Source organism: Mastomys coucha, unplaced genomic scaffold (assembly GCF_008632895.1).
Source record: "Mastomys coucha isolate ucsf_1 unplaced genomic scaffold, UCSF_Mcou_1 pScaffold18, whole genome shotgun sequence".
Classification (NCBI taxonomy): domain Eukaryota; kingdom Metazoa; phylum Chordata; class Mammalia; order Rodentia; family Muridae; genus Mastomys; species Mastomys coucha.
In genome coordinates, this window is record NW_022196900.1 from 30,695,622 (window position 1) to 30,723,186 (window position 27,565).

At 44.3% G+C, this 27,565-nt stretch overlaps 1 protein-coding gene across 3 annotated transcripts in view; it reads right to left on the bottom strand.

The window, feature by feature from the left end:
- Nucleotides 1-27,565, bottom strand: part of Cdk5rap2 (CDK5 regulatory subunit associated protein 2) — a 184,738-nt gene that overhangs the window by 11,151 nt on the left and 146,022 nt on the right. For 2 of the 3 annotated variants that reach the window (XM_031377670.1, XM_031377669.1), the window contains 9 exons: nt 23,009-23,057; nt 20,407-20,582; nt 16,487-16,606; nt 13,027-13,143; nt 11,052-11,241; nt 9,052-9,176; nt 5,905-5,982; nt 4,797-5,062; nt 2,143-2,286 (listed from right to left, as the gene is read on the bottom strand). In XM_031377670.1, coding sequence (XP_031233530.1) covers nt 2,143-2,286; nt 4,797-5,062; nt 5,905-5,982; nt 9,052-9,176; nt 11,052-11,241; nt 13,027-13,143; nt 16,487-16,606; nt 20,407-20,582; nt 23,009-23,057 — 1,265 coding nt within the window. Of the gene's footprint in view, nt 1-2,142; nt 2,287-4,796; nt 5,063-5,904; nt 5,983-7,688; nt 7,938-9,051; nt 9,177-11,051; nt 11,242-13,026; nt 13,144-16,486; nt 16,607-20,406; nt 20,583-23,008; nt 23,058-27,565 lie in introns of all 3 variants that reach the window. The other variant, XM_031377671.1, reaches the window with a different exon arrangement.

Below are 27,565 nucleotides of genomic sequence, written 5' to 3' on the forward strand. Positions count from 1 at the left end.
ACAGTGCAATGCAGCACTGATGTGCCTGTCCCCCCCACACACAGTGCAATGCATCACTGATGTGCCTGTCCCCATGGGCACGGCTTCAGTGATATAAAGTATGGCTGGCTGATTTCTCATTGCTAAGAACTTTTAGACATTGTTCCCCTCTTCCCATTTTGATGAATTCTATTCATAATTATGGAAAGTTGATATGGCTCCAAAAGTCAAACCTACACAACAGGGTCCATTAGAAAACTCATCTTCTATCCCTGACCTCTAAGCTCTCCCTCATAGTTATATGAGTCTCCTGCTTTCAGGATCTGTCTACATATTGGCAACCCTTCCTATGTATTTCTCATATACACTGATGCCCTTTCCCTGAGCAGTGTTAGGAGCTGAAGGGGAAGGGGAATTAAATCATAAATAAAGAACACAGAGAAGAGGGGAGGTTATAAATTGCTGTGAACCTGGAGGTCTGCTTCACAAACACCAAGGAAAAGGTGCCACATGAAAAACAGGCAGAGAAAGATATGAGCCCAGAAGTAACTTCCTATGACTACTCCCGCAACCATACTGGTGCATTTCTGAGGTCCTTCTCTGCTTTGAGATTCTGTGACACTGACATGAACATATTCAATTACCTGAGACACCTTCAGGAAGAAGGGTGAATTGTCATAAAGACTGACAGTCCCTAGACTGATCTGCAAGTGGAGGAGGATCAACAGCTTACAAATTTAATGTGTATGTGTGTGTGTGTATGTGTTTGTGAGTGCATCTGTGGGTATGTCTGTGAGTGTGTGTGTGTGTGTGTGTGTGTGTGTGCATACATGTATTAGACACAAACTGGTTCTGTCTACTTAACAGACAGCTGCTTCTATCTGCTAAGAGTAAAAATACTGCACTGAGGTACAGACATGTTACCTTTAAAATAATTTAAAGCAGGCACTGATTTTAGAGAGTGGAAAGAGATTATTCATTCATCCATCTAGTCATTCATTCATTAAAAAACATGAACAAAACAGACACGGGCCCTGAAGGAAAACAGAGGGAGACAGGCATTAAGCAAACAAATATATAATTACAATGTATGATAATGGCTTTGATAAAATTGAAGATGTTGCTACAGTTGCATGACCCAGGAGCCCTCTTTATTTATATAACATGGAAGACTTGAGGGTGAGAGGGAGCCAGCAGGGAGGCACAGGACATACACAGCAGGTAGACTGTCATGTAAGCCTCCAAAGGAAAAGAGTCTGTGTGTTAAGAGAAAGCAAAGCCAGCAGGACTAGAGGTCAAGGGGGGTCCCGTTATCATTCATCTCCCAGCCAGTGCCCTACCAGCTAAAAGTGGGCTCCAAGTGACTACCCCATGCCACACAAAGGATTACACACATTCTTAGCTTACTGTATCCAAATTCATCCCCAGAACACTCTCGCCATAGGAACTTTCAGTACAGAAAAACCTCACTGCCAGGTTCTGAAGCTCCGAGACCTGACAAAACTAATGATGGTGACTTGAAATGCAAACTTGCTTCCTGCCTTCCTGGTCACCTTTAGAAAACAGTTGTGCATCCCGGAATATAAAGTAGGAACTTTCCCTCGGTCCACAAGGCAGAGCTATAACTTCCTCCCTCAGGGAGGCTGGTGATTAGCAAGGATGTTGCACACTATGGCGGGACACACATGAGCCCTACTGATAAAAAGTCAAGACAAGGCTCTACCCGCTTGGTACCTGACCTTTCACTCAACTAGTTAAAACAGTTTTTTACTATAGTCCAGTGGAAGCCATCAACAGACCTAAAGTGCAAGGTACTGTTAGGAAAATGAGTGAGGTGGTCCATAAGGGCAAGCTGATGTGTGAAATCTGTAAAGCCAAGGACAAACCCAGAGTCCATACACATGTGCTTTTCAACCAGCTGCTCAGTCCAGGCCCTGATCCCCTGTTCCCCAGCATGAAATATGAGCAGGGTAGCACTCAATAATCACATGCTTGGGAATAGGTAAGAACTCAGTGTGGCCCAACACCCTGCTGTCATGCCCTCTGACACATCCTCAAGGTGGGGCATACTTTCTATGGGCCATTCCTCAACTGGACATAGACTGACCAGAGATGCAGGCCTTTCTGGTGTACTTGAGCCTCTGTGGATGTGTTATCACCTACCTGCTCACAGTGAAAGGAACACTGGCTGTTGGTGGGGACTGAGACCCTCCAGAAGAGCTTCAGCAACCTGGAGGCTTTTTCCAGGATCAGCTTGGCTGTGTTCATGCTGGAGAGAAACTTGCTCAGAGGCACAGAGGATGAACCCTACAAAGGATAACAAGGCCATCATATGCTGCTTTGACAGGGATCACCTACAAGCCAGCATAAATTCACAATCAGAAGGCATCTTCAGACTAGGGCTCCTGTTTCAGGAGCTGGGATTACATGACATTGGTGAGTTATATTAGAAAGGAATTTTGGTGGCAAGTTTAGCCCAATCAGCAACCATAATTAGTAACCAGTAGTATTAACTATTGTTACTAGTCCAATAGGAGAACCTATAGTAGCACCATCCAGCCCACCACAGAGCAGATGATAAAAATGCAGCCTGGAGTACAGTTCTTGACACATTTGCCAAAGGCAGGGTACCCAGGGTGGATGGGATCAGGGGCCTTGTGAAACCTCTCTTCCTCTCTGTACTGGAGTTATAGTTACATGGAGAGAGGAGTCAAAGACAAGAGAAACCAAAGAATGTGGTACAGGGGAGGAGAGAAACAAAGAGAGGAGGAAGAGGAAAATGAAAAGCATTTCTCTTTGTAACTGATAAATGTAAAGGTACACACCTGTTTAAATAACAAGAAGACAAAAAGTATGAATATTATTCAAAAAAGACAAAGGTGTCTTGAGGCAAGCGCTAGCTTAAAGCCATAGACACAGGCTCTCTAGGGAGTAATGTAACAGGCTAACAGCTATCAAGACTCCTAAAACGTTCACAGCCTTTAACTGGGAAAGCCACTTCACACATAATCAAAATATGGTCAGAGATTCATACATAAAGATGACACATGAAATTGACATGTTCACAAACAGTAAAAGAGACAATAACCGATGCTATGTCTAAGCAGCTGATTGGCAGCCACTGAAAGACAACTACTTGAAAGGAAATGTATTAGTACCATGTAGCTGAAATATATAAACTTCATATTTCTGATTATTTGATAAGTTTTATGAATGTCCCAAGAGTGTATATTTATATTTGTGTGTGTGTATATATGTATGTATGTACATGCATACACATACAAAACACAGACCACACACACACACACACACACACACACACACACACACAGAGGTATTTATGTGCTGACCTGTAAGTGGTATTTGAAGAGATGTTTTGTTTTTATGCTTTTCTACAATTCCTAGCTTTCATTCAATGCAAAATTTTTAATCAGAAAAGAACAGGAATCTTATAAATGTTAATTTATTCAATATTACTTACAGGCCTTAGGGGACTAAATATTGGTTATTTAATGCTCAGTAAAAACACTATCCCTTCCTTCATGAAGTCTATCACGTGACAGAAGATAAAATGCACATCTGATTGTTAAATACAGTAATACAAAACAAGCAAAGCCACCCACAAAGCGGAAACAAATAGCACAAGGAACTCAACTGTCTTCAGTAAGAACCCAAGAGCAACGGGGGTAGTGACTCAGTAAATAAGGTGTTTGCTGACTGAGCATAGACAGGAGTTAGATCTAGAATCATGTAAAAACTGGGCAGGTATGGTGGCCATCTATAATCCCAGCACTAAGGAGGGAGAGTCAAGGAATCCCAGTGCCAAACTGGCTAGCTACACTAGTGATCAGTGACCTATGAGTTCAATTGAGAAACTGAATAATAAATAATGCAGAGAGCAATAAGACTGGATGTCAACACCAGACCTCCACACATATATAGACCTGCACACATGTATGTGACACCATACATGTATGAATGCCATACATACACATACAGGTAAAGGAAAAGAAACCTTATAAGTAGATTATTATGGAAAGAGGGACCACAGTCTGTGGCCCTGCCTGGTCAGAGTGGAGTGTGTCAGGGAAGTAACTGATGAGGGGTAGAGTGACTGAAGCGGTCCCAGCAGACAGACAGCCCTCAGAGCTGCTGCCCAGAGAGAAGTAAAGTAGGTGGCCATCCCTGTCACAACAGAGTATATTGCCAACTGAGAACAGTCAGCTTTCAGCATCTCTACAATGGAGAGATATTACTGCCTTCTCACGGAAGTTCTGAGGGAAAAAAACATATATACAAAAACTCCTTTGGAGGAAGATGACTTTGAGTTGGATGTAGAACGTCTCTCAAAATCACATTCATCACAAAGTGGCTGTAGAAATTGCAGCATGGCACAGTCAGATGGGGTACCGTACAGCCTGGCTGGGTTCAGTACAGTGTATGGAGGTCAGGACTTCTAACTTCCCCAAGCAACCCCAGAGCACAAGTAGACAGGTCTGCCCCAGGTGGTGTATAAGTGGGTGGGTAGAATGACCAAATACAAGAGGGCAGAGGGACAAAGAGTGCTAAGAGACTGGAGAGAAATGAGAAGTCACACAGCAGTACAGCATGTCACTGAGCAGTAGCCATGGTAACCCAGGTACAATCTTAACAAGCTGTTCACCAATCAGCAACAAACTGCCACATCACCTTCAGGCTTTCCTATGCAACATTTCCCAGCTCCTCCCATTTAGGGCCTTCCTGAAGTCTAGGGCACTGCATACCTTGCAGAGAGTTTGGCCAACCTGTCTGCTCCCTGAGCCTGGCACTCAGCTTACCTTTGGTCCCAGCTTCTGACTTGTGGGGCTCAGAGCCTCTTGGGTTTGAACATCCATCTTGGCAAGCAGTGTCTGGCCCCAGCTGATCTGCTTATAGAGGGCATCATAGTCCTCAATCAGGCCCAGCATATGGTGTCCACTCTTGCTGGCCCACACGTGGTGGCCAGCAACCAGGCAGGGCATGCAAGCGGGGCTGGTGGCAGAACTGGTACTGTCACAGGAGAGGGAGTCAACATCAGTTCCTGAGAGCAGAGGAGTCTCAGATGCTACAAAAGGAAAGACGAAATGTTAGGTCTTCTTGTGGCACCTGTGTTCACAGACTTATATTAAGAGAGCATAGCAACAAAGAGGTCTGGCTCTTTGCCTCCAGCAATGTGTTACCCCATGCTGGGCAAAGATTCAAGTCAATTTAACCAATGTTTATTGAACACTTACTCTGTAGTAGACCCCAGACTGCCAAAATGAGCCATGCTATCACCTGCAAGCCAATAGCTAAGGGTCTAATGAGGCTGTAGGAAATATAGTGAGACAGCGAGAATCAGCCAGAGCTCAAGGAGAAACAACAGTCTGAGCAAGGAGAGAGAAGTCAAGGAGGCTTCCTGGAAGATGGGACACAAGTTGGACTGGTCAGGAAGCCATATGCAGAGAGAAAATCCTGTTGCTTTTTAAGCTGGTTGATTCTGACTGGGGTAGCTGGAAAGATACTTTACAGAGAAATCTGCATCCTTGAATCTTAAGGAAGTAGGAAGGCCTAGACTGGTGAAAATTAGTATGTGTGAGCATTTTAAAGCACAGTCTAGAGGTGATGACAAATCTGTGTGCCCAGCCCACTGCAGAGGGATGAGACTGGACAGCACTGCTGAAGCTGGATCCCAGAGTCCTTGCACTACATACTAAGGCGGTTGCAGTTTAACGATTTAAGTTTACATCCTCTGAAGTTGTGCTTGGCTAACACCTGGGATGGATTCAGTGGGTTAGAGATTATGTTCTAGAGATACAAATCTAAGTCCCAAACTATGGTCAAGCAGCCAAGGATGCCAGGGACATCCTTTCTATTTTAAAAGCCCTAATGTTATACCCAACACTAATGCAGTTACCCAGTTTGTACCTGATTTAGGAGCCATTGCCTGGGTGGATTCAAATAGATCAAATGAATTATCACTGGCCTCAGGACATTTGTTGCCATCTACAAAAAATGAAGCAAGAGAGGGAAATTTGAACTTTACCATCACCAGTACTAGAAAAGGACGGAATGAGAATACAGGAGATTATCTCTCATGCATCCATCCACTTCAGGAATATGACATTCACTCACTCACACATTCCCTGCATCCCAGCCCTATAGTCCGTACAGTGTGTATTCCATTCACTCCCTGCCTGGTACCTTGTGTAGACACCAGGGAACAGAGTTGTCAAGCCCAGAGCCCTCTCCATCAAAACAGTAAACAATTTACTTCATCTCAGGGTTAGGGAGAAGGTAGGGAAGAACAGAGATGGGGCACTCAGGTAAGGAGGCTGGCCCCAATGTGGCAGCCCAAGAGCTAACTTCTGAGTTATCTGTTAAGACTTTTTTAGTGCCCCATGAGAAGGAGGGAAAGAAAAGCCAAACAGAGTACTGGGCTGGTGCAAGGACATAGGAATGAGTCATCATTCAGGGAGAAGACACAGTTCCTGTTCCTAAGGCCTGGGAACAGGAAAGGACATTGAAGGATGCAGGGGTTGTATCTGCAGGCTACACTCAAGGTGACCCACTCAAGGTGGGGCGATGTCAGGCCAACGTCTGTGTTATATACTGGATGAGTTAGTGCAGAAGCTGTTACAGTAACCTGAACATGAGAGGAAAGTGACCTGTAAAAAGACTTGGGGTTAATGCATTTGAAACATTTTACTGGGAGTCTATGTGATGCTGCGTAATAAGGAAGCACTCTCACACCTTAGAAGCTACTGAACTCTCAAGAGCATAGTGGGCAGAACAATGCTGTAATCTGTTTACTAAAGAAGGAGACCAAGGCACAGAGATAACCCAGCATGCAATAGCAGGGCAATGAGTGAGTTCTTGGAGCGATGGTACTCCAGCAAAGATGTCTGCATAAGATATTTCCCCAGCCTCTGAGACTCTCCCAGTGGGTTATCCTAATAATGTTGCATAACAGAAATGCCATGCAACCATTTTTTAAAAATGAAAACACCAAATAGGGGAATGGTCAGGTGACAGACAAACAACAATCCATTCAGTAGAAAGCCCATGTGTGAACAGGGGACTGTTAGGACCGCTTGCTGGTTTGTTCCAGTCCTTGCTGGGTGTGTGGCAAGGATGATTTGTCCTCTACTCCTTCCCAGATATTCCTAGACTTATAAAAGTCCACAAGCAAATTCAAAAACAGACCCACCTGTTTCCAGGAGGCCTCCTAGGCCATACAAGATGTTAAAAGGCAGAGTAAGAAGTCTGGGTTCTCAATTAAGGGCAATAAGAGAACACTTTGAATTCCAGCACTGGGAAGCAGATGCAGGCAGGTCTCCGAGTTCGAGGCCAGCCTAGTCTACAGAGTGAGTTCCAGGACAGCCAGGGCTATACAGAGAAAGCCTTTATCAAAAACAAAAACAAAAACAAAAACAAAAACAAAAACAAAAACAAAAAACAAAAACCAAGGCAAGAGAATGAAATGGCTCTTCGGCCTCGGTGAGCTGTGGGGAAAAGTAAACAGGTAAGCGGAGCAACAAGGAGAGTAGCACAGAGGGCCTGAAGCCCAAGCTCCACTGCTGGAGAACCCAGTGTCCAGCCAGTCAGACTATGCAGCTGTGTAGAGCTGAGAGCTGAGAGCAGACAGAAGCTCATGTCATATAAGCCTGTACGGCTGTACTTCCACATAGCAAAAGAGGCAAGATCCCTACTGTGTTTGTCCAGGTGAAGAGACCACTCAGTGACAGACAGGGCCTGGACAGGCAAAGTGAGGGCCCCTTTCTGGGTCTCTGTTGACCCCCATGATAGCTGCTCCTCCAGCTTGTTCTTCAGTGTGTTGTTAGTTTGAATGTTCCTTTCTAACCAGTATGGGAGAGCCTGAATCTCTGTCAGGAGGCCATGCAGGTTGCTGAAAGGATCTAGCCCCTTCCGGCCTTCTCCACATGCCTCACCTTGGGCCTCTGTAGACATATGTAAAAGGAAGCCTTGATACTTCACAAGACCAAAGGTCAACCATCAAATGGACTCAAGGGCATTTTAACCCACCACCACCATCTAGCCCCATCCTAAGAGCTAGACACAATTTTAAAAAAAAACAACTTGACTTTAAAAACAAAAATATTGGCTGACTTAATTGCTGCTATTCCACAGGCTAAGTAAGAGCTGGAAATTAATTTCACTTCTGGCCATAAAAGCCTCGCAAATTGCACACCAAACCCCGAAATTATGTCTAGTAGTAATAAAATCTATTTGGACCAGAATTATAGAATGAAAGGGGATGATTTTAAGGGCTACAGTATATTAAAAAAGCAGGCACAATAGCAAGAATAAGAGAAGCAACTTGAGAAAAAGCAGAAGCTGTGAGATGAGCCTTTCTAGATAAACTTTCAATAGGGAGAAACCATCTGGAAAATTAGTTTTAGAAGCCCCCCCACTGCGCCTCAGAATTGATTCTCAAACACCAGACCCTCGAGTCAAGGTGCTCAGATCTCCACTCTCTGGAGGCCAGTGCACCCAGGCTAACAAGCCCCTCAGAGCAATGCCTAGCATGTGGTGGCACTCTGGAAAGAGCTGCCAAATGAATGAAGGCAAAACTATGACAAAAGGTTATTTCCTGGATGCCTACTCAGTGCCAGGTACATGGCTAGGATGTTTTAATAAATATCCTCATTTAGCTCTCGCAGTGATACACAGTAGGTGCTCACAGACCTGCTTATAGAGGCAGTAACTGATCCAGTTACTGGTAAAGGAAGAACAAGTTGAGATGAAGAGAGTGAAGAGTGCAGACTTCAGCGTGTACAAAAGCCAAGAATGGTGATATATACCTGTAAGGCTAAGGCAGGAGAATTTTGAGTTTAAGGCTTGTCTGTACTTTATAGCAAGACCCTGCTTTAAAAACAAAGAGTGGGCCAAAGAGTTTGTTTCTAAATACACCTGGTCTACCTATGAGCTAGTGTGGGTTTAATGGTAGTATAGGAGAAAGTAAGAGTCATGGATTCCCATGCCCATTGCTCAGCTGCTAAGGTGAGCTCATAGCTATGAGATGTTTCAGGCCTTGCCCTGAGCACACAGTACCTTGCTGTAGCTTCTGATGCTCCTCGGCGAGCTTCTCATACACCTTAAGCTCCATTTGGAGGGACTGAAGCAATTTGTCCTTCTGGGAGAGCAGCTGCTGTCTTGACTTAGCCTCTTCCTGGACCCTGAAATGATCCCAGCATGGCAAGAGAGGTTAACTCTCTCTCAAGGAGGCTTATCCAGTTCCCACAGGACAGGCCCAGGCCATCTCAGCCGGAGTGTGGGGACAAAATGTGCTGGGAGATGCATGGTTAAGAGTTCCATCATAGCCCCCGATTCCCAGGTGTCCCAAGCCTCACATTTAACAGACCTTTCAAGTAAACTTCATGGACATTCTAAAGGAGAGTGCCCTTCAATTCCTAGCAGATACTCTAGGAATGGAACCCAAAGGCTGTCTCTTTTCAGAGGTTCAGAGCTAGGGAAGGGTCAGGACCTCTGCCCAAGACTGTCTGATAGCACACTTAGGCAGAGAAGATGCAGGTGGCTGCTTAGACAGAAAAGAAGTCCTGTGTGTTGACAGATGGATGAAGACAGAGTCTAAGAGGGAGAGTGAACAGAGTCACGCCTTCTCAGTTCACTGAAAGTCACCCGTGACTTACACCATTTGGAGCAAAACTGGAGTCTTTATAGGAGAGGGGCCCAACAGGATTAAGCACCCACTCTGATTCACCACAGCAACTTTGTCTTCGGGCCTATGTGCCTTCTGACAAACATGACCATCTCTAGGTAGTTTCAGCTCTTACAGGCCCACTATGTACTCCAAAGAGGTCTTTTCAGAAACCCCATCCTTCTGGGATAAAAAACTCAGGTGACAGCAGATGCTGGAGAGGTTGTGGAGATAGAGGAACATTACTTCATTGCTGGTGGGATTGCAAGCTGGTATAACCACTCTGGAAATCAGTATGGCGGTTCCTCAGGAAATTGGGCATAGTTCTAGCGGAGGACCCAGCTATACCACTCCTGGGCATATACCCAGAAGGTGCTCTAACATGTAATAAGGACACATGCTCCACCATGTTCATAGCAGCCTTATTTATAATAGCCAGAAACTGGAAACAACCCAGATGTCCCTCAACAGAGGAATGGATACAGAAATTATGGTACATCTATACAATGGAGTACTACTACTCAGCTATTAAAAACAATGAATTTATGAAATTCTTAGGGAAATGGATGGATCTGGAGAATATCATCCTGAGTGAGGTAACCCAATCACAAAAGAACACATATGGAATGCACTCTCTGATAAGTGGTTATTAGCCCAGAAGTTTGGAATACAGGAAGAACAACCCACAAACCACAAGAAACTCAAGAAAAAGGAAGACCAAAATGTGGACATTTCATTCCTTCTTAAAAGGGGGAACCAAATACCCATGGAAGGAGTTGCAGAGACTAACTATGGAGTAGAGACTGAAGGAAGGGCAAGCCAGCCTGATATAGCTATCTCCTGAGAGGCTCTGACAGTACCTGACTAATACAGATGTAGAGGCTCACAGCCATCCATTGAACTGAGTACAGAGTCCCCAATAAAGGAGTTAGAGAAAGGACCAATGGAGCTGAAGGGTTTGTAGCCCCTTAGGACAAACAACAATATGAACTAACTAGTACCCTCAGAGCTCCTAGGGACTCAACCACTAACCAAGGAGTACACATGGTGGGACTGATTGTTCAGGCAGCATGTGTGTAGTAGAGGATTGCAAAATCAATCATCAATGGGAGGAAAGGTCCTTGGTCCAGTGTAGGAGAATGCCAGGGCCAATAAGTGGGAGAGGGTGAGGTGGCAAGCATGGGAAGGGGGGAGCCAACAAGGGTTTGTTCTTGTTTTTGTTTGTTTGTTCGTTCCTGGGAGAGGAAAGTGGGAAAAGAAAAATCATATGACATGTAAATAAAGAAAATATCTAAAAAAAAAAAAAAAAGAAACCCCATCCTTGACTACCATAGGAGAAATCTCCTTTAGGGGACCATTCTCACTTTTATGATCACAGCTGGGTCAAGCCTACCTGCTCAGCTCCTGGCGGCTGCTGCAGACCTCCTGAGTCAGCTCCTGGTTGTGTCTCTCCTTCTCACCGATGTCTCTCCGTAATCTTTCATTTTCTTCTCTTACACTGGTGTACTCTAGCTGAAGGTGCTCAAGACTCTCAGCATTCCTAGCCAGGGACTCACGCAATTTTTCATTCTCTTTCTGTTTATCTGCAAATACCAAAATGAGAAGGGATACCATTTGTTTTTTTCCAACCTTATTATACTGGTACAGCGCTTCAGCTTAAGCACTCCAAGAATACAGAAAAGAATGAGATTTAATCTGGCATTGATGGTTCTGGCATTCCAATTATCTCACGCATTTTAGGCAGATAAATCTGTCAACATCAAGGCTGCAGATTAAACATCACTGAAATGAAAGGGGTCTGTTTAACTTTCTGTTACATAATGGGCCTTGCAAACCTCCTTCCTCTCTGCCTTAGAGAGTATACACAGTGGGTAGAGCAACAGGCAGGAACCCAGATGTCAATGAGTGTGGAGAGCTGCAAGCCTCCAGCAGAGAGGCCCTCACAGGAGGCCATGAACTCTGCTACAGACGAATACAATAATCCTGGAGGCTCAGGAAACAAATAAGGCCTACAGCTGGAAGTAGGAGATGGCATGACTGATTTCTAGTGTGGCTTCTCCATTTGCTTACAGCGACCCTATGTAAGTGATGCTCCTTATTCCTTGGTGTCCCTGGGCAAGGGCAAAGGTGAAGTTACTCTCTGATTAGGAGTATTAGCCCACATCTTGAGAGCAGAAGGAGTGATAATGGTGGTAAGTCACATCACTAATTGTATAGGCACCATAGTAAGCCATCACATGTCTCAATGTCCTGCATCTTTGCAGCATACTGCCAAGGCAGGTACTGTGAATTTCCCCATCTTCCAAATGAGAAACAAAGGAATGGTAGGGTTAAGGCTTCCCTTCGGCCATACAGATGGTAGGAGCACAGCCTAGATGTGGATTTACTCTTAACCATGACTCAAATATTTCCATGTAACCTGGGGCTCCAGTTGGTCCCCATGACCTCGGCACAGCTACATCATTCCTGACCAGTCCACTTTCCTCACTGCTAACCTGGGCCTTGTCTGCTAGCCTCCTCTGATCCTGAGTCACCTTGGGTAATCCCTCATTTCCTGTCTAGACTTAACCCTTGAGGACCAGGGTCTCTGAGCTGAGGGCCTGCAGCTCTCTAGCAAAGCTTCGTCATAGCAGCCTCGGTCCTGTTTGATATAGGTTTACCCACCTCTCATTTATCTATCCAGTTCCCCTATAGGTCAGGACAGAAAAACATTGCTCAATGAATGAATGAATGATGCGCATAAGCCCCAATTTTGACTCTTAAGGCAAAATCAGTATCCATATCCTGCAGGACTATGGGATAAGTTGGCCCACATTCCAGCTCTAGCACCTCTCGTTCAGAGACCAGAGTAGGGCAATTGCTTAGGCTGTGAAATCTTACCTGAGAAACAGGGCTAATCTCTCACTCTAGAGTCATGGTAAGTATGAGTGATAAGTAAAAGCTCTCCGGCAGCTAAGCTCCAAGAGAAGGAATTAAGAGAAGGGTCTTTATAAGGAATTCTGGATAAACTTCACTAGTAGGAGAAAAATCTCGGCTTCAGATTTGGCAGTATTAAATTTCCAGCGCTTCTCTACATCAGTGATGATGGTACTAGAAAATACAGTAACATATACTGAGACCTTGGTAGGAGAAACACTGTGCTGGGAACTTTCTACCCTATTTGTAACAATAGCTAGGTAAGACATCCCTTAACCTTTCTGTACCTTGGTTTCTTAGCTATAAAAGAGGAATGCTCTGTACTTTTGATATATAGTTAAAAGTAGAAAGCTGTCAGAGCCACCTCATTGGAATTTAAGATGTCGGCTCTGGCCAATTCTTTGAAACAAGGGCTTTGGGGCTCAGGCAGCTGGTGGCCTCTGATTCCTTACCTTTGGACCCTTTCTCAAGCAGCATACTGAGGGCCTCATTCTGCTTCCTCAGGAAATGTATTTCTGATGTCAGAGAGCTGTGCAGTTCTAAGCCATAAGCAGAAACATTTCTGGAACCTGTAAGAACATACATGAACTGTGATTTATTGACAGCCTTCAGGTAGGATGAATGAATCCTCCAAGTAAATACATTTAAATAAAGAAGAAATACAGCATGCAATGAAGACCATCCCTGTGCACTATGTAGCACATAGCCAGAGCCTAAAGGGCAAGGACAGTGATCTTAAAGGGGAGGCAAGAGAAGGCCTCTATACTTCACCTGCCCCCAAAAGAAACAAAGCTGAGAGCTGAACCACAGCAGGCTAAGAGATGACAGTGGCAACCATCATAGCCAACTGCCTCTAAGGCCTTTGACCTTGTCTCTGAGGCAGTTGAGTCTGATTGTCACCCTGGTATTTCTTACTCGCTCCCTGTCTTAGAATATGACACACTCCAATTCTTGAGCCAGGTTTGCACCTAGGAGCTGTCCTAAACTCCCCTTTGTCCTCCTGTCCAAGCAAGTAGTCACAATTGCTGATTTTTCCTGAGAATGCCTAAGGCAGACTCTCATCTATTATCTAGGCCTTTGCACCTTGTCTGGCTTCATTTCCCTGCTGTTTATCACCAGCACAATCCTTTCATGGTGCCCTGCCACTGCAAAAGATGATCAAATGAAACAAAAGATTTAACTTTTTAGTCTCGGACTCAAGCCCCTCCATGGTTCTGCTCCAGTGCCACAGCATATTCTGTTCTCTCTGCATTCAGACCCCGGTGCCCAGAACATGCAGGTAACCAGATGACTTTGGGCTCTCCACATCCCTTTCCCCTCCTAAATCATACTCTTTCAATTCCTGGCTTCATCTGCCTTTCCTGAGCTTATACTATAGAGATTGAGGGTCTAGAATTAGACAGATGGGAGGCTACATCCTTGTCACCAAGCTGCTGTCTAGCTGCTGAAAATTTACTGCTCTATGGCAATCAGCCTAGACGATGCCTCTTGCTGGGCACCTCCTTGGCCTCACAACCTCAGCATCCCCTCTGCACAGCTTTCTTGTCTGCACCATTATGGTGTTCCATTTGTAGTTGCCCTCCAAGCACCTACGGTGTTGCCCAGTGTCTTCTGCGTGTGGCATGCAGGTGCTTTCTTCTGGTTTCTACACTGACTCAGTTCACTTATTACACCACAACCAACAGGCCAGATCTCTGCATTCCCAGCTATCAGATGAGCATGATCGGAGGCCTCTAGATCTCTCAGCAGCGTGATCTAAGTGAAGTCTGCTGAGGGCTTCAGGGAGATCCTCCATAGAGAGGAGAGAAGCCTCAGGCTCTTACCTCCCATGCTTTGGACACTGTCCTGGGCAGATGGGGTGGTGAAACCAAACAGTCACCATAGGCCATCCCTGCCTCAGATTTATATGCCTCTGGGGTTCTTGCAACCAGTGGAAGGATAAATGTTTCACTGCTTCCTTCTCACACTTCTTTTCAACTACCTGCACCTGAAAGGGCCCTGGTACACAAGCAGGTGCCTGTGGCATCTACAGCCCCAGTAAGAAAGGTGCAGTTAGCTCTCCTAGACATTTTCTTCCTAATCTATAGAACTTTTTTCTCTAGCAAGAGAGTCATGCTAAATGAAGTCAGATAAATTTTTATTCACAAATGTCTTGTCACACCATCTCCCCCAACTCATCCCAATGAACTCGGGGATCATTTCAGAGTCCCTGGCCCATCTCCTGCCTCTTATTAACAGCAAGGCACAAGGCAAGTTGCGTAAGTCCCCCTAAATCTTGGTTAGCAATATAAAAGTGCCTATACTTTTATTCTATGGTTATCATCTGTGTTAGTATTTAGGGGAATGGTGAGTGAGGCCATAAGAGAACTGAAGAGTGATCAGACTAAGCAGCAGAAATTCCAATATCTACACTCATCAATGTCAGGGTAGTTACTAGAAAATAAATAAATAGGCCACAGAACAGCCTGGATTCATCAAACTAGACCCAACTGATGTAGTAAGGACCACCTTTGGAATGCTATGGAACCAGACTTTCCTTTGAGTACCACCTCTGCAGTGAGCCCAGACAACTGGCCGTGAGCTGGAGGGACTAAGGCATGAGATAACAGGGTTTTTTTTTGTTTTTGTTTTGTTTTGTTTTTTGGCAACTTCTTCGCTTCATATCATATGGAATCCTGCCTCTTTCAGACCTACTCCCAAGATGAACATTTCACCTTAGGGGGAGGCGCAACTGCTTTTTTGTCTTTCCAGAGACTGCAACAACATGGTGAGAACAGCATGTCCTCCCATGCACATAAATACTTTATGAATGCCTTTTTGCAAACTTCCCTGTCAGAGGAAATTACTCTCCAGAGCAACTCGGGCTCCACTGCAGCCAGTGGTCATTCGAACCCCCAAATAATTCTATAATTAGATTTGCTGGGGAAAATGTAAAACAACAAATCTAACTCAAGCATTACCAAGAATGAACATGAAAGGCCTAGGCATTTCTTTCTTTCTCATGTTTGACATAACTAATAACTCAGATTAATCAAATTCCCCAGAGACGGAGGAGAAGGATGATGGATACACAGGATGAGTGCAAGCACCGTAGAAGAGTGAGAAGCTTCCTGCAAACTGAAGCCCAAACTGGAGAACTCGCAGAGCTCCTGGAAGCTGCCTCCAGTGTGGACTAGAGAGCAATGAGAAGTGGACCGATGTCCAAATCCTAAATCTTACCAATGAGTCCTGCCCTTCAAGATCTCCTCAGTGATAAATCTCTAAACTGGCATCAGAGTCCTCACCCACTGCAGAGCACTGGAGGTTAAACTGGCCATGTTATATGAAACAGCAGAATAAAATAGTGATAAAAGCAACTGTTTATTGAGTGAGCACTGAGCAAGGCTCTGTTCTTGATACTGCCTCATTTAATACTCTGTGTCCCGATACAGCTAAGACTAGATTGCTCAAAGAAACAGAGCCAATTTACAGAAGAGCTACATGCATGCCCAGGTCAACCCAACCAACTTAACACAATGGAAGTGAGGAGGAAAGAAGGGAGAGCGGGGTTAAAGAGCACACAGTGGAACTGACAGCTTCCAAACCTTGTGAATGAGTATCTTATAGGTATTCAGTTTTCAAGGAAGACCCTTCCCCTCAGAGCAAACTCTTGTATGGGAATATTGTTTGCCAGACTGCCAAAGGCTGACAATTTTTGGTCCATTATTGATGAAAAGGCAAAATATGGTTCTATTCTCTTTTAGGACCTCTATTTATACCTCTACAGTGTGGGCCCAGCTACAGCTTAGGACCCCAAAGGCTGCCAGACCTCTCCAGCCCACCTGGTCCACAGAGAGCCTCTTTAGACAAACACGTCACAGTGCAGCAACCTACCCGACCCAATTCCTTACCCTGGGAAAGGCCCCTCCTTACCTTGGTCAGTCTCAGACCCCTGCCGTTCTAGCTGTTTCCGGAGCTTCTCATTTGTTTTAATAGATTCTTCCAAATGCTTTCTCAAAGTTCGAATTTCCTGTATGTGTTCCATTAGTAAGTCTGTAGGAAGGAAGAACATTTTAAATTTAAAGTATGAAGCCCCCAACAAATTGAATAATTTATAGGTTATGCAGAGATCCTGAAATTTCAACACTACTGGATATATCAAGATAGTCAGCAGCTGGCAATTGTTCCCAAGCTTGGGGGAGGCCAAGCTATTTCCCACAGCCCATAGCCACATCTTTGTAATGGCTCTCTGCAGCCCTCCATGAGGAAGCAACTCTACATCACACGCAAAAATTATAATCCATACAATTTTAATGCTAACTGTAATGTAGTCTTTTATCCCTTTCAATATCAAATATTAATTTAAAATCTTCCTTATGGTAAAACTAACAGATCACTTTCAAGTCGGCCTGAACTGCCTGAGAGTTGATTAAACTACCTTCATAATGAATACAGATATTTTTCAAGACTAGTTTTTTCCTTTTTTTTTTGGGCAAGGAATATGTTATCCACTTATCTATCACTCATTAATTTCAAGACTTAAAAAATGCTAGTGAGAAAGGTAATACAAAGTGTGTTTTTGACATCACCTGCTGTGTGCATATAGATGCAGATCACCTTCTGGGGCTATTTATATCATTAGGTTTAGGAAAGTTCTCCAATGTCTTTTCCCAAACTGCTCTACTGTCAGGACTCTATTTAAGGAGCTCATGTGAAATGCTCTCAGGTATTTGCCAGAACGCATGAAAATATGCATCAGAGCTTTACATGTGACAGGAAACTGTAACGTCTCAAATTGTTCATTGAACCGAAGTCCATTCACTATGGTGAAGAATTACACAGCTATTAAATTATGTTATGAAAACTATAAATACCATGGAAAATGTATTATTATGTTAAATTTCAAAAGCTATGAAATTGGTTACAACATAATCGCAGCTCTCTATGTAAGAACATAAGGATAGCAAAAGCAAACATACCAAAGAAGCACATACAATGAGCTATTAACTGCACTTACATCAGGGTGAGAGACTTCAGGCTTCTCAAAACCCCATTAGACATTTTAACATATCATGTAATATATAAAAAACTTAATCTCTCCAACTTTCCGAGATGAGCATGCATCAATTTTTTTTACCCTCTGTTCCTCTCACTTTAGCAGAAAAAGTAGGCAATATAGTTTCACTCTAGAGGTGGATTTCCAGAGTCAGTGTTTAAAGCATAATCACAGTAAGTATCCAAAGGCAAAACTAATGTCTTTAATTCATCAATTAGGGTACACTCAGTATGTCTTAGTAATGTTTGTTTTAAAACATTATACTAATGTTATGACCCAGTTTTAATTCCTCCAAAATGGCTTTCATTTAAAAGTGGCACAATGTTACAGATCTTTTCCTAATTAAATAGTAATTTTGCCATGAATTTGAATGTTTATGAGATGACTTAATTCCCAGTCCTTCAGCTAGCTCCTATTAATGCCAGAAGTGTGGCAAGTCATTTGGTGGAATGTCTGCCTCCCACTGCAGCACGGAGCGGAGACTTGTCTGCGCACTCTCGTGATGTACCCAGCACTGGCCCTCCCGGCCCAGCCTTGAGGCCCCTGCCAACCTTCTTCCAGAAGCCCTTCAACCCAGAGTCAACCAGGAGCTCACTGGTTTGAACTGCAACCTCCCTTGCTGGTTTTCTTGAGTCCCACAGTGCAGGCTGTGGGCTGATGTTGCTCCAAAGCAGACACCTTTCACAGAGTCTTTGGCTGGGAGTGAGAATTATCACATGAGCTGGAGGACACACTCCCAGTGGAATTCAATACTATGTATTAATTATGCAGCCATCCTGAGAAGAAAGAAACACTATACAAGCCTTTCCAAAATAGGAGAAATGGAGCTACCTGTCTTAGTAGGAAACTCTTCCATAAGGGTTAACTCATACAAACCATAGAGCTTATAAACAGCTACCAGACACAAAAACGAAAGAATAGAAAAAAAAATTTGTGTCTTCTGCTAGGTAGTTCCAATTTGGAGACTCTATATTAAGAAAATGCCAGCAAATAAGAGGAAGGCTTTATGTTCAAAACACTCCTCTCCCCCCAAATTTCTAGAAGTGACTTAAATGCTGAGCACTAGGAACAGAAGGAAAACTACAGTTCAGCTATTCAAAGGACTGTTCTATAGCCACTAAAAGTGACATTATCTAACAACATGTCAGAAAGTCTATGATAGAATGTTAAGTGAGCAATGAAAAAAGATGGCTAAATTATCTCTCTGAACAGATTGCAAACATGACAAAAGGAAAAATGGATGCAAAGACAAAAAGGCAGACGAGAAACAAACCAAAAAAAGGAAACGGGATGTATTTGGACGGCTCTAGAGAGCTGGGTTCCTACTCAAGAACAGAGCTGGAAATGTGTATGAACAGCAAAGGCAGCCCAGCACATCGCACAAGGAACAAAGTCAGAAGACAGGCCTGAACCCCTAGGAAACCTGGAAAAATTAAATTTTTATCTATTATCTATTTTATCTTATATCTATTACCATATTAAAAACAAAATACAGTGAGAGGACACCATGAGCCAAAGATTTGATGCTAGTCTCACTGATATATTGGTGGATCATCTCTATCCAAAAGAAATCCAGCTATGTAAACCAAAAGCTTCAAATAAAAGCAATGGGTTATGTAGTTTAGGGTCAATAAGATTTTTTTTTTTTTTTTTTTTAAACAGCAGAAAGTGCTAGTGTCCAGTTTGTGCTATAGAATCCAGTGTGGAACCTTAGAAAAATATGCCCTGGAGTAAGCAGGAAATCAGAGACCATCAAGAGATGTCCAGAGTCTATACATATCAAAGACCTAAAACCATAGGCTTTGGTCCAAATGCATTACCTTCTTATAAATGCAGCTCATGTGGATCACACTCATCATCTATAGCAACTTTGTGCTTCATAGCAGAGGTGTACAAATGCAGGAGGGTACACTTTGCACAGCTACAGATATTCACTATTTAACGCTTCGGTGGAAAAATTTGCTTAGCACATCTGCTCTGCCTCTATGATCCTTTGAGTGTTTGAAATGTATGGAATGACAAGCACTAAGTACAACTTCCTACACAAACAGAAGAAACTGAGATGGTAAGGGTGAAAGGAGACCAGGGGACGGTCCATGGGAAGCTTATTTGGCCAGTTCAGTCCATATCCAAAAGCAGAGCAAGGCAGAACATGTGTGTCTCTGAAAGCCCAGATGTGATGGTATCAGGAGATGCAGGCATGGAAGAAATTAGATCATAAGGATGTAATCCCTATGAGTAGGATTAATGTTCTTGTGGCATAAACCACACGCAGTTGTCCTGACCTTTCTCTTCCTCTACTCCAGGATTCAAGTGGGAAGAGGAACCTCACTACAACTCAACTATACTGCTTAAAAGGCATCCTGACCTCTTTTCACGCAACAAAATTGTGAGGAATGATTTGTGCTGTCTGCAGTCCCAGGACTTATCTGCAGCAGCCTGAGTAGACCCAAACAAAGGGCCTGACCCTATAGCCAATAGTCACACCTTAAGGGACATGTTTCAGGATGTATAGAAACCAAAGAAGCCAACTAACTACAGGGCTTTCATCCCAGCCTGTGAGAAGAGCAGAATGGGAAACCATACAAGTTATCATTTAAAGAGCAAGCAAGACTTCCTCGCTGCCACCCACAGTTTTCACACCATGGATCTTTCTGGTGATAAATCACCCTCCATGAGCAGCACTGGCCCTCAAAGGCTCTTCCTCATTGGCAAAAATGGTCAAGATCAGTCCAGTATTCTCACCAAGGCAAGACAGCCTGCTTATGCCTCAGGTACTTAGTAACATTTCACTTACCTTGAGGAAAATGGCTCGCCATTGCTGGGTACTTCTCAGTATCGCTGTCTGGCTTCGGGTCTCTGGACAGGAAGGACTTCTCAGACATTTCATCATCTGACAAAGCATGGGAGGCAGAAGGCTCAGGAGATTCATGGAGATGTTGATAGGGTAAATTGCCTTCCTCTGTCCTTAACCTTCAAGATTGAAAGACAAGTCATTTCCAACTACAGCCTGCTGAGATCATTTAGTGTAGACTATATTTATAAATTTATATACAAATATGTATGTAACAATTATAAGTAAAGAATAAGGGGCCATGAATGTGAGAAGTGAGGGAACATGGGAGGAATTAAAGGGAAGAAGATATGATATAGAGTACTCATCTGGAATTCTCAAAAAATTAATAAAAAGAAATTAATTTTTAAAATTTAAAAATGAAATGTCATTTCTCACATTCTGATCCTGAGCTTGACCACATATTTGAATACTTAGGTTTATTTTCTTTTTGTGACTGGCCATCCATGCAACTTCAGCCAGCCTTTTTGTTTCCTAATAACATTAGGCACAGTCTCAAAACACAATGGGCTTGAGTCAGGGCACACATCGGTGGCACCTGTTACAAAGTGCTGCTCCATCCCAGTGCTGCTCTCTCTGTTCTAGGTCTTTGTCCTCACGGACATCTCTGAGGAGGAAAGCACTAGTGCCCTTGACAACTTAAGCAACCAAGGCTCATCATGAGCCAGGGGCCATCAAAGCTCATAAGTGGTACCTCTCAGATCTGACCTACGCCTACCTGGCCCCACAGACTCAGGAGGATGTAAGAGTTCATCCAAATCCATGGGATGACCTTGGACTTAGAAATCTGAAAGTTTTCATGATCCCCCTGCAGACTCCCATATTGTCATTCTGGCAATCATTTGGTTAGTAAGCTGTATTTGCAAGGACTGGGTAAGCCACTAGAAAAACTCACCTGAACACTGAAAAGCCCTTGCGAATCTCCACTGGAGATAAGCTCCTTAATTTAAGTTCTTTGCAATGTCCCCTTCCCCTATTATTTCTCATCAGTGGCCAATCTCATTATTCATGCACTTAGACAAGAGCAAAGGACTCTGAAGCTGCAGTGCATCCATTAACAGGTAAACACACGTGCAGCTGCGCCCAGACAGTGTGACAGATGCCGGCCTTGCTACTGCCTTGCAAATGTACAGCAGGGCCAAGGGTGCCCACTTCATTAGCTCAGGAAGGACCTGAGTGCTGAGTCTACAGCTGAAAAGGGTGGAACAGAAGGAAAAGGAAAGCTACCAGAGATGGAAAGGAGAGATACATGCTTGAAAAGGACAGAAGGAGGTTCCTTCCCTCCCTTCCACTAAAGTTTCACCCTTACTTCCCTAACTTCAGAGGCCCCCACTAGTCCTGTAGAAGAGTATTGGGCTGAGAATTCCTAACACAATTCTGTGGACCACTCAGTGGGCCCAGCTTGCCCCTCCAGCCATGTTTCCTTTGCATCTGCCGTAGACATAATCCAGGGAGTTCCCAGCACCGCTGGTTTGATTTTTCAGATCCCGTGATTAGGTGGGACCACCACCACTCAACAAAGCATGCTTTTCCATCTCCACAGCTGCCAGCAGGATATGAAATAAAAATGGATGCATAGGTTGAACTAGGAGGGATCTTGGTGATACTGCAGAGGGAAGAGTGTTTCTTTTATGACTATAGAATCCTTGATAGGGACACGCCCCTGCCTGGTCTCTGTAATGATGCCAGTGGCCTCTGTGATGCCAATGAAATCTGCTTCTGCATCTCAGACTATCCATTTCATCATTTCACTCCAAGAACCCCCAATAGCCACACACATGAAAGAAGGTGTTCCACAGCATTTGGAGCATCAAAACATTTGGACAGAAGTAGGCAAGTCCTCAGCACAGCCAGTTGGCCAAAAGAAAGTATATAATCTATGGTTCATCCTTATCCTTAAAAGGCAGCACAGAAAAACTGGTGCCAGAGCAAGAAAGACCCGAGTTCTAGTCCTAGCTCTGCCGCTCAACTGCTGGTGTGTAGCTCTGACCCACAAGCTCCTCCATCCTGAAGAGCAAATGGAAATGCTTGCCTTGTGGCATTAGAAGCAACAAGAATAAATCCCAGTCGGTGCTAAACAATGCTGTTCTCTCTGAAAAGGGGGAACCAAATGGGAAAGCAGTGCAAACTACATAAAGTGCCTCACGTAACTATGTCAAGTGGTATGGCAAGATTAGCTGATCCTGGAACAGAGAGAAACATGGTTTTGGCAAGGGGCGTGGTCATTTCTGACCAAATCAGCTGACACATGCTTAAGTGCCAGGCAGGTACCCATAGGAACCACCAGGTAGTCATAGGCAGATCTGCTTGCAGTCACTGACAGCAACCCCACAAGTCGCCTGAGCCTGATGTAAAGCTGCAGGATCTACAGTGGTGGATGCTGGTTGTGCATTGTGTGGCCACTGTTGGTTCTGTGGGTGTTGGTGTCTTGTTTACAAGCATCAGCAAAGGTACTGAAAGCAAGGGAGCCTTAAGTTAAAAGAGCTGGCAGGAAAATCAAAGCTGGACAGTCCTGGGGTTTTCTTAGCAGCTGCTACACACTCACCCCTTTAGCAGTTCACTCTGGGGATGTGGTTCCACTCTGGCTGACTTTCCTGGAAGCAGAGAGAACATCAGAGGGTGACAACAGTTTTCAAAACGGTTTGCTGGTACTTCTGTGTTCAGGTATTTGCAGAGCCATGGACCTGTCTATTTAAAGCTCCTGAAAACAATCACTTTCAGCTCAGTTTACTCATACTAGCTCCTCAGTAACTCGGTCCAGATGACAGGACTGAACCTAGAAAGCGGCCACAATAGTTTCTCTGGATGGTGCCCCTTCCTATCTCTAAACACAGATAACAGCAGGGCCTAGCTGCAAAGGCCTGTCATCCTGACTATTTAGGAGACCAAGGCAGGAGGGTCTTAAATTCAAGCCGGCTTAAGCAACTTAGTAAGATTGTTTCATAATAAAAAAAAGCACAAGATGTTCTGCTGGGTCTAGGCAGCCAGCTTAGCCAGTAAAGTGCCATATAAGCATGAGGCCCAGAGTTTGACCCCTAGCATCTACTAATATTTCTTTTTTTAAGCAGCAGCTTATGTCTATAATTCCAACACTGGAGAGGGGGAGACAGAAGATCCCCAGGGCTTCTTGGAAGGGCAGTGTAGAAAAATCAGTGATCCCCACACTGAATGATATGGAAGATAGGGAAGACGTGTAACATCAACCTCTGCCCACTACTCCAGCAGTCCCTACCTTACACACACTCACACCCGCACAAACACATATATACACAGGTGTATGCACAGGTGCATACACAGATACAAAATAAAAGGAGGGCTAGAGAGCGAGTATAGTGGTAGAGTGCACAGGTTAGTGGTACAGTACAGCATAGGTGAAGTTCTGGGTTCCATCCCTAGTACCATAGAACATAACACAAATATACTATGGCACTAGAAGAATAAACGCTCACCATGGGGAGTGAGCAGTAGAATTATAAAGCCTTGCTCTTCCTGTCCCTCCCCAAGCTGGCACGAACTCCTTCTGTTCTCTCTTCCATGCGTGTGGGCAGGGATGATGCTGACTTCATTTATGCACAACCCATTTTAGTATATGCATTTTTCCTACTAAGCTTGCTTTAGAGTTCTCCATTGTGAAGATCATGCTAACGTTCTATGGCAGGCGCACACGGACTGTATCTTGCAGTTCCCTAGTGGGTATTTAGGTCATCTCCTAATTTTCATTTTAGTAAATAAATGACACAAATATATCTGTGCACATGGCTTTATCTGCATTTAAATTATTTCCCTAGGAAAGACTCTCAGAACTGGGATTAGTGGGGAAAGCAGTATTGAAAAGTGCAGTTGAGTGCAGTTGAAAAGGCCACTGTCGACAGCAGGGGAAATGACTAACAGAAACAACAAAAGAAAACAAAATAAAGCACAGGATGCTGTTGGGAAAAAGACGCTGTGCTCTGTTCTTGCGTGTCATCGTTTGAAAGGATGCACAGGCCCAGATTTCAAAGCAACTAACAACTTTATTTTAAAAATACTTCAAAACTCTGGAAATTGCAGACCAGGATAAGCTCTTTGAAGAAACTGATGCATGGCTAAAGAAGAAAAAAAAAAAGCCCTTCTATCGCTACCTTGAAAAAACGAGACTATAATTAGACTGTACCCACAGTGCTCTAAACTCCCAGAGGAAAAGACCCAAAACATCACCTGTAAGGAAAAGGAACACCAGAGCAAGTGGGTTTGTTTTATATCGTGATTCAGCTTACAGTTCTCACAGAGAGGCCTGTATGGCAGGCAGACTCCATCTCTACCCCAGCAGGTCACCACATACCTGATACTGTACAAACACTGTTACCCACAGAAAACAAGACACACGGCCCAGTGTGGAGGAACCAGCCCCTGAGTACAATGCCTTTAGAATGTACTCTCCGTCTTGAGTTTACTATAATCCTAGAGTGCCAGCACTTGCTTCCACTTTTCAGCAGGAAGTGCAAGTCCAAGGCTCTGTGCTCCATTCTCACTTCACTGCAGGTTACAACTCAGCATCAAGCAGGGCCATGGCAGGTATAGTCAATGATCTATGCCTGATTTTTATGGTCATATCTTTCCCATACTAGGGAGACTCTGTGGCTTGCAGAGGCTGGCAGCCAACCAGCCTGGTAGATGCTCTCAGGTCTCTAGTGCGTGCCTATGTCTGACCTCTGTACTCCTCCTCAAAAGGAGGAAGTTACTGTGACTGAGGCAGATCTCAAAGTCCCAGAGTGAAGGATGGTCCCTAATGGGTCAGGCACCTATCTTCTGAAAGAACAGCTTAGCTGGCACTAGGGCTGTTCCCCAGCCTTCAGCTGATGAAAAGCCTCCAACCTCAGAATTCAAAACAGGCCACCAGCCCAGCCTTGCCAACAGCTAGAAGCTATAAAAGCCAAGCAAACACAAGATAGTGCTCTGCTCCATGGGTATCACTGTGCACTGAGAGGCATCTCCTTCAGGCACATAGCACATGTCTCTGGTCTGGGATAGCTATAAGCATCCTGGGCCTCCCAACCATGAGCACATCTTAAAACGATCAAAGATCTGGCCTCATGCCCACAGAAGGAAGTGCCCCAGTGCCACCAACAGAGCTCACTTGCTCACTGTTAAATAAAAGATCTTTTGAGTAGCTTGTATTACATCCATTCCTCCATCACAATAGGGTCCTTTTAAAGTGAAGTGACAAATGGCTGTCATTGTGGGATTCATGAGGGGATCGTAACAACTGATAAACTGAGTTTCTTGGTGGAAACTGCTTCCACATAGGTAGCAGGAGACCATCTGTCAACTATGGCAGGAGCTTGGGATGCACTGCTCAAAAACACTGTTTCCAGCTCTCTGGCAAACCTAAGAACTGTGAGCTCATGCAGTGAGGGAGTATCATGTTTTAAAACAGACATTTAAAAAAAAAAAAAAAAAAAGCTATCTTTCCCTTTCTTGGATGACAAACAAGAAGACCACAATGAGAAAGTGACTTGTGAATGGCTGAACCAGCCTGTCCCCTGCTGTTCTTGAGAAGCCTCTTCTGGCACAGAACTTCTCACCCAGACTCCACATGTTCCCCACATTCAAACCCAAGTTCCTGGCATCTCCAACTCAAGCCCATTCTTCTTCCTTCCTATCCACCAAGGCCCCTCTCAGGAGCCTGACATACACCGAGGAGGATAGAAGGATGGATGCAGAGCTGTCCTGTCTGCCCTAGGTGAGCTCACCTCCAAGGAGACAGTTACAGGGTGTGGTGATCAGGGGCAGCATGGTAGTGGTGAGATAACCCCAGAGAAGGCAAACACAGACCAGCATCAGCCAGAGAGGAAATTAGAGGAGGGGGATGGAGGGAGCTTTGTGCCTCCCCTCTCCACTCCACAGGTTCATTTGTTTGCTTTTAAGGCAAGATCTTCTATGTAACCCAGGCCAGCCACAAATCCACAATCTTCTTTCCTCAACCCTGCTTGGGATGATAAACCTGTACTACCATGCCAGGCATCTGGTTACATCTTTGAAGCAAGAACTACTTTATACAGAGGAAGTGATTCCATGGTGACAGGAGTCAGAACCCTTTGTTTGACAGCCTGGGCCACTGCTGTAACCAAAACTAATTTACTTTCTCCTTCCTTCTTCCCTCCCTCCCTCCCTTTCTTTCTTTCACAGGCTATCTGAAGTTTTCCCTCTTCTCCCAGTCCTTCCCTTCATCAGTCTCCCCTCTACTCTACCTCCCAATCCACTCTTCCTCTGTTTCTCTTCTGAAAAGGGCAGGCCTCCCATGGATATCAACCAACCATGGCAATATCAAGTCATAGTCAGACCAGGTACCTCTTGCAATCCTTGCTGTCACCTCCTGAACTCCCAATGTTTCCAAGGGCAACAGGGGACACTTAAAATAATCTCACTTAATCCTTACAAACACCTCTGTTAAGGTAGGTGTTACTACTTCCATAGAAGACATCTGACCTTTGAAGTTGAATGACCCATAAACCAGGGTATTAACCCCAATTTCTGACTTCAAAGGCTACTCTAGCATCCCTCTGATAGCCTATACCACAAACTCAGATTGTCACGTGTGTGAGTTGCAGATAACTCAGAGTGAAGAACAGGAATAAGCTCTCTCTTCTACTTGAGGTGAACAAAGAAAGCTTTGAGAGGATCAATACAACTTCTATAAAGAGTGAGGCAGCCTGTGTAGAAAGGCACTGGTCTGAGCAGTCACAGAACATGACATGTAACAGGAACCCTTGGTCAGCACACCCAGCCTGATAGGAATGAGACAGGCACATATATAACAAAGTGGTTAGAACAGGCTGTGAAAGAAAATCTCCAATTCAGACTCTGCCATCTCCTGTGTGACCTTGTCCAAGTGAGCTAACTTATGCTCCTCATAGGAAATAAGGATAGTATATATTTCCTCCCATGCTGAGAATACAACAAACACACGATGAAAGCCACCTTCTGCATTCCTGCACTGTTTTTTCCATCATACTGGGGAAGTCTTGAGAAGAAAAAAGGAAAAGTGTCAAGGCAAAGGATCCTTAGTGACTGGCTTCTATTTAAGTGACTACACCTTGACAGCCATACTGAGTTCATTGAA